This window comes from Saccostrea cucullata, unplaced genomic scaffold (genome assembly GCF_032062105.1).
Source record: "Saccostrea cucullata isolate Sc308-1 unplaced genomic scaffold, CSIRO_AGI_Scuc_v1 ctg1795, whole genome shotgun sequence".
Classification (NCBI taxonomy): Eukaryota; Metazoa; Mollusca; class Bivalvia; order Ostreida; family Ostreidae; genus Saccostrea; species Saccostrea cuccullata.
The window spans coordinates 1-8,298 of record NW_026938671.1 but is presented as its reverse complement, the minus strand read 5'-3'; the positions used below and the strand labels follow the sequence as shown (position 1 = coordinate 8,298).

Here is an 8,298-nt window from a genome sequence, read left to right as displayed (position 1 = left end):
GGCATCGGTAAATCTGCTAAACACCTTACTATCGAAATCTTAGTGAAATATTTAGAATATATACACAAATTAAAATTATTTAACAAAAAATTACTTTTTTATTTTCAAAATAGAATTCATTTTCGCCTCCAAACGTAATATTTAGATTAAGATTGGCAGTATTATTCAGGTTGAATCCACGTTTCCATTGATGTATCAGTGACGTCATACACCTGACTAATATTGCGTCACAATTAAATAGTTACACGTTTTCCAAAGAAGTTTGTAATTTCTTTGCATAAAAGCGCAAATAAAACGATTAAAAATAAATAATTTCTCTTTTTCTGTTCAATTACTTTTCAGAGTACATTATCCTACATGTTAAACAATCATATATTTTTATATAAAATGTATTTTTTTCACGGGCGACGTCTCAGCTATAAGTAATTTTGTACATGTCCGAGAACTAATTTTTTAAACTGATTTACTAGGCTATGCGTACAAATAATTAATTGTTTATATTGAATATTTCTTATAAAATTGGGATGTGAAGATATTTTATTTTCTTCTGATTATCAAGGAGAGATGAATATTTTAGATTTACGCAACATTTAATTCAAGTCAACGGAGTTAGAATGTTTATTTCATGATATTTGTAAACCAAAAAAAAATGAATATACGTGTATTTATCTATGCAGTCAAACCAAAGTAAACAATCCGCGGTACGATTAAAGATATTTTATTAAAAAAATATTAATTGAGGAAAATTACTGTTGAACTCCCCATTTCAATTTGCCACTAAAACGGAAGATTTCGTGGGCATATTTTTTGTTTTTTATTGTTTTTGTTCGGGTTTTTTGTTGGTTAAATTTGGTGATTGAAACAATCACATACTCCCATTCAATATGAAGTTAAAAAATGTGACTATGTTGGCCAATTCTAAAATGTTTTCCCATTAATGAAAGTTTTTTTTAATATGCCGTCTTTCCCCCCCCCCCCCCCCCCCACCCCCATCCCGTCCCGGCTTTTTGCTTGCGATTTCTAGGCTCTTAAATCATAATACTATGTATGAAATAACTTATTTTCTTATTAATATAAAATTAAATTTTATAAGATGAAAATTTAGGGGAAACGGCTTTTATAGATGACAGGTTTAAAAAATTTGGATAAAGTCGAGACTGTGCACATTTTAATATTTTCTGCATTTAGGTAGTGCAAGTATATTTTCGCCAATGATAGAATTGAACTCTTTAATTCACTAGAGAATTTTAAAAAAAACTTTAGTTGGAAATAAGATATTTAATAAAGATAAGCTGTTTACTCTCAGTTGTTGCATAATGCATGTACAAATACTTGTTTTTTAATACCGAGTATCAAGAAATCGTACAGATGTTATACATGATTGTAATCTTCATGTACGTAAAAGACATTAGTATTTTAAATAAATTGTATAAACATTTGAATCCATGGATAAAATTATTTTAAAACAGTTGACTAACTGAACAGAAATAAAAGACAAGCATATTTTTTTCTGATACATTAAATGCAGAATATTTCTAGTTTTACGGTAAAAACCGATCCCGATTGAAATAAAACCGATCCCGATTGAAAATAATGCAAAATGTGTAAAGTTATAAAACTAAAGAAAACTGCCACCCATACGACATGTACAAAAATATATCAAGTAATTTTTTTGGCCATATTACAACAAAAGAGCCAAATTTAACATTACAATTATAGTATTTCCTTCTTTATATAATTCCGGTCGGGATCGGTTTAATTGTGAAAAATTGTAAATCATAGGTAAATTTGACTCCTTTTATTTCTCTCAATATAAGGGTGCCCACTGATTTTATTGAGTGACTCAAAAGTTTGTACTTTGTATTCATAATAACATGAGAAAAAAATCTGTCATTGAAATGTATTGGGTTTTATAACGTAATGAAAATTGGATAATGAATTCAAAAAGTTACTTGCTAAACTCAGTTTTGGACCACATATTTTTTTCTAAAGAAATATAAATTGGAGTCTTATTCATTACTAAAATTAAAGATAAGAGTCTATGGTATAAATAATATTGATAGACACATCCAAGTTTTGCGTATCTGGTACATATAAAACAAAATAAAAACGTAGTAATTTTTTTTAACCCCATGTTGACCTTTTTGCACTTAAAATCGAGCAATTACCAAAAATAGGACTAGTGGAGCACTAAATTTTTTTTTTGATGTTGTCATGTGTAAACACTTGCTTAAATAAGCCTATATGCAAAAAATAATAAAAATCCATGACATGCGATGTGCCACCCATTGCCTGATTTTCAGTGGACTGCCTCTTAAATGTTCTTTATTTGATAAGGAGTGTTGGGAGGGGGTACTTTTTCTGATAGCAAAAAATTCTTTATCTAATATCTGTGTTATGGACAGAGCTATTTCTTACATTCAAAAGTCCTACACTGTCCTAGAAAATTGAAAAACCTGCTGATGGAGTTATTAATTAAAGAAAACTTTAAAGTAAAATAAGATAAAATTCATATGTATATATCAACATGATCAATGAAGATGATATTTGAGCTGACTTTACCTGCCGGGGTTCAGTTGAAGATTTATTCAGGATTTATGTGTTCTGTAAATATATCAATTTCTACGCAGTTTGGGAATGTAATGATCCATTCATACATACTGAATAGCTCACCTGTACACAGTGTAATAAGATATCTTTACAACAGAGTCTGAGAAATTCATTGTAATGATCTAGCCAGTCATCATGGTCATATGTTCTACACAGCTCACCTGTATAAATATGGTAGTCAACGATGTTTTATTATTTTCAGAATGTTATGAAATATTCATACATGTATAGATCTTAGACTACATAAATCATCCTAACACAAAGTAATTAATGATTTAAGAAATTATATATTATAAATGAGTGTTATCTTCACTGATAAAAATGGAACCTAGCTGGCACCATGTGTGGCAGGTAAAAAGTCTTTGGGCTCAATAAAGGAATGAATTGATGAAATAAAATTAAGAAAACTAAGTAGATCTTATGAGTTTAGATAATAAATATGTTAATAAGTAAGTTTTTTTATGTGTTAAGCCTTTGTAAGTCTACTTTTTTTTTCATTTCTCAAGGCACTTACATTAGATTGTTAAGTTATTATATGGATGTAGCTATAATAGAGTAATGACATATTATAATTAAACATTATATAATGGAAGGATATTATTCAAATTATTCTCATAATGTTATAAATATACTATTTTCTCATATACATGTAGTAATATATAAAGTGCTGACCTTATATTTTTCACATAAATTTTTTCCTCTGCCTTTGTCACTAATCACCTGGTTATTTTTGTTGGTGTACATCGTGGTACATGTATAATTGTATTAACACAAGTTTGCATGCTAGATCTTCATTGGATTCAATTTTGGTGCCCCAAGTGAGAAATGGATTTGTTTATATTTGTTTATTATCATCAGGCTAGCTAAAATGCCCCTCTTTTTCTTTATTCCACTTTCTAAGGTCATGCAGTTTTATAGTGTGCATTTAATATTTATTTTGCATGAGGACAAATATTAACTATACTTTCATTAAACTTCAGTGGTGTAATGAAAGGTGAGCTATTTAGGCCTTTTTTGTTATTTGTGATATTTATAGCCTTATCTTCACATAAAACATCCCCAAGGTAAGCAAGGTAAGATGATAAGTGGTTTGTACTGAACAGGTAAATTGAGGGGAAATTAGGCCACAGGAGACATGGCAGCTACACAGAACATAGTGAGTAAATATGTATACCCCCAAAACCTGGTGTAGAAATCAAAAAGTTCCAGTTCTAAGTCTTACTAGTCATTCTAACCTTGCACTAGACAATGAAGGAGCTAATAGATATGTTCTGTTTTTATCAGTGCATTCAGTTGATTGCTCAACTTTACATTTTTTGTCAACTAGTATTTCATACATGTATACTGGGCCTTTATCTATATAGTTCCATTTGTTTTGTTTTTTTAGGTCATGTAAATTGGAGATTTTTGTTTTAGTGCAGACTATCTTTCATGATGGATCCCTAGGTCCATTGTGATAAACTAAATATTTATTGAGTTTGCTTGTGAATCAATTGTTTTGACTGAGTGTTTGTAGTTCATTCTTCTAAGTAATATAACTCACTTGCAATGGAATTTATTCATTAAATGAACTTTGCAAAGTCATAAATTAAACATGTACATTGTTTTGAAAAACCATTCAATTACTTCAGGGAATATTGTATTAAAATATTTGATTTTGTTTTATGAATAACATAGACGTTCTCATGCATGCATTATATTGCATTAAGATTGCCATATGATGCAGGCTGTACTGATGGTGATAGCATGAAAGCAGAGTTTTTAGGGAGGTTTTAATTTTGGCATATTCAGCAAGGGTGATGCAATTACTAAAATTGGATATTGTGACCGGTCGACAGGGGATGCTCACTCCTCCATGGCACCCGATCCCACCTCTGATGTTTTGGAGGTCTGCGTTTGCTTTGCTCCTATTTTGTATGGTTTATGGACTTGTTTGTTATCTCCCTGTGTTTTTATTGCATTTTATTTAATATAATATTTTCTTATAAGTGATAATTTTAAAATTGCTAAAATTACTTCTCCCTAATGTTTTACAAATTTACCAATTTTCAAGGGTAAAATTTGCATTACACTAACTACAATTTCCACTTATTGTACCAGTAAAAATTCTTATATTTTCTTGGGGTAAAATTTTTGAGGATTGAGGAAAAAAATAATATTGGATTGTGGGGATTTAGTTTGACTGTTGTAGTAAATTAGTAATTAATGCATTTATAATATGAAATTTTACACTTCAAGATGGTCATAAATTGACTGATCTCTCTATCTCTCCAGGCCTTGAAAACAATGAAAATTAAACCCCTATGAAAATAAGTGATTTCATAGTATATGGTTAATAAAATGCAGAATCTTGTAAGTACTGATAATTAGAATGTCCTGTACACTGCATAAATTACAGTGATTTCACAGCATACCTGTAAGAATGTGCATGCATGTTCCCGTTGTTAGTGAATTAAAGTGTTTCAGTGAATCCTGTGAAATGCTGATTGATGTGAATTCTTAGATTAACAATTAAGTCTCCCATCTATAAAGCAGTATTTACAAACCCAGGGCACACGTGTACATCATTGATTTAAGATGATAGAATGAGTTATAGAGGTGTAAATTATATCTGTCTCCAAAATCCAGTCTAATCTTAAGGATGATACTAAACAATGGAATTCTGGGACAACAGCTGGAGAAAAGATAGAGAAACTGAGATAAAATGACATGCTCTACCAATAAGTACTGTACGGCTGATTTAGTATGAAGTGTTAAATTTATATGGGATTTGTTAATAGTCTGTTGAATTAAGATTGTGTTTCTGAGCTAAATTGGGATGGATTTTCTGGACTTGGTATACATTTTACAAACATATTATTTGTTAAGTTAATTGATCTTATTAAGAAGTACAGAATTAGCATTTTTTTAATGTGATAAACCAGCTTTGTTTAATTGACACATTTTAGTACAGGGTCTTGTACATTTTAAGTAAAAGAAATGTCAACATTCTGAAGTACATGTATTAAAAACAAATAACAGTCAAAGCTCCAACTCAGTTGGACTACGAAAAAAATTTGACCCATAGCTAATCGTTGATAGTAGAATAAGGCACACTCGCAATGTCTAGCATTGTTTTTACTGAAGCTATGATTCTGAGCAGGCAATATATATGGCACGCCAAATTCACAAAAATGAGATAATCATAGTTTCACAATTGATAAACTAGGTTTATCGACTGTAAACTATAGTTTACAAACCGTAAACTATAGTTAACAACGTTAATCTATATTTCACATCTGTAAACCATAGTTAACGCGATAATCTATGTTTCACAACCGTAAACTATACTTAACACCGAAAACAATCATTTGCGATTGCAAAACATAGATTATCTGATAAATACAGTTTCACAATTTGTAAACTATAGTTTACAAACCGTTAACTATAGTTAACGATCTGATAAATATAGTTTCACAATTTGTGAAACTATGATTAACAACTCTTAACTATAGTTTACGATTGTAAACTATAGTTTACAAACGTGAATCTATGTTTATCAACATAATCTATTGTTAACGCTTATTACAGACAGATAAACTTAGATTAGCATTCGTAAACTATAGTTAACAACCGTTAAATATAGTTTTACAGATGAAAACTATACTTAACGAATCGTTAACTATAGTTTACGGTTTGTAAACTATAGTTTACAGTCGATAAACCTAGTTTATCAATTGTGAAACTATGATTATCTCATTTTTGTGAATTTGGCGTGCCATAAATATATATCTCTGCTGTCTGTACATTTTTGATATGTAACTAGGGTCCACATATATAGGCCGCCTATACATTATGGCTTCCTCTTTCCTTTTCCAGTCGGCATTTGTGCGAGGGCATCGGAGGACAGGAAGTGATATCCAGTTCATCGAGAGAACCCGCCTGGATGCCCAGAAAGCCATGAACAAGGAGCTGCAGAAGCTGATCCAGACAGCGCCACCTGGGTTACAGGAAGTGAGTAAATCAGGGGAGATCATCCTTAATGTATAACAACTCATAAAGGAACAGTTACACAGGATAAGTAAAGCACAGATTTTACTTGTACATATATTATTCAGGGGAGACCATTCTTAAATCTGAGCAGCAACAGTCTGAATTTTAATAGGAGAATAGGAAAATTTTCCTATTGTCTTATTGTCACGGTTGTCCCAAAGAATTAAAATATCAGGTGCAGGGGGTCATTAACATGATTAAGAATATGTACTGTAACAGTATGTATCCTCAGATTGATCAGATTCGGCAAAAAAAAGAGAAGAAAAAGAAAATATTTTTGATGTTCAATGTAGATACCATTTAATTCACATGTAATCTTTTATCAGTTTTCATTCAAAATCATTCATGTATTGCCTTTTGTTAAAAATCAGTGATGATCGAAGCTTGATATATCAAGTGATGAACAAATTTAGAAATACACTGTATTTTTGCTTTTTCCTTTGGATGAACATGTTCTTTTGTCTCATAAAGAATACAAAACTCTTGTACATGTATTCTATTTGTGAACTCCGTGGTGAATGCTTTGTGTAGTTTGAAAATTTCAAGATTAATTGGGCTGAAGGGTACCGTTTGAAAAGTTTTGAGTTTTTATTTTACAGAGAATTCGGGCCGATTTTGATGATTTGAGTTTTTGTTTTAATACAGAGAATTCGAGCCGAGTTTGATGAGTTTTATTTTTCCTTTTACAGAGAATTCGGGCGGAGTTTGACGAGTTTGAGAAGTTGTTTGGGCGATACTTACAGGAGGCGGGACACGCCATCCAATGGGAGAAGATCAGACTGGCTTCACAAGAAGCTGTAAGTTTCTGATAGCTAATTTTAGCAAGCTCATATTTTTTCTCCAAAAAATGGTATTTTTTTTGATAAAAGACTTTACATTAATCAGAAGTTGTTATTGAGGTCTTTGTTTAAGCACAAGAAGTTAAAATATACAGTTTTTTTTATGTTATATACATCAATTCAAGCATTAAGAGATTAATAAGATGAAGAAATATTATATGCATCAATTATTTTTGCCTTTAAGCACAGAAAGTAAAAAGCATTTATATTTTTATTTTTAATCATGCAAGTTCTTTGATTTTATCTTTTGAATGTTGATTAAACAGGTGAAAATGTACAATGAATTGAAAGTTCCGGAGACCAGCTCCATTAAAGACCAACTGAATAAACTGGTGGTCATCAAGCTGAACGGAGGGCTGGGAACCAGTATGGGATGTAAAGGACCCAAAAGCATCATCAGTGTCAGAAACGATCTCACATTTCTAGATCTGACCGTTCAACAGATAGAGGTAAGTGATTTCACAGTGTCAGAAACGATCTCACATTTCTAGATCTGACTGTTCAACAGATAGAGGTAAGAGACATTATGTCACAGTGTCAGAAACAATCTCACATTTCTAGATCTGACTGTTCAACAAATAGAGGTAAGAGACATGATGTCACAGTGTCAGAAACGATCTCACATTTCTAGATCTGACTGTTCAACAAATAGAGGTAAGAGACATTATGTCACAGTGTCAGAAACAATCTCACATTTCTAGATCTGACTGTTCAACAGATAGAGGTAAGTGATTTCACAGTGTCAGAAACGATCTCACATTTCTAGATCTGACCGTTCAACAGATAGAGGTAAGTGATTTCACAGTGTCAGAAACGA

At 31.2% G+C, this 8,298-nt stretch overlaps 1 protein-coding gene across 1 annotated transcript; it reads left to right on the top strand.

Annotated features, from left to right (window-relative positions):
• Nucleotides 1-3,730: 3,730 nt before the first annotated feature.
• LOC134250834 (UTP--glucose-1-phosphate uridylyltransferase-like) lies at nt 3,731-8,205 on the top strand (the record flags this gene model as incomplete). The annotated part of the gene is made up of 6 exons (XM_062733174.1): nt 3,731-3,766; nt 6,469-6,603; nt 7,332-7,439; nt 7,748-7,930; nt 7,990-8,065; nt 8,113-8,205. Coding segments are annotated over exons 1-6 (616 nt in total), but the record flags the coding sequence as incomplete, so codon positions are not given.
• Between the last annotated feature and the right edge of the window lie 93 nt (nt 8,206-8,298).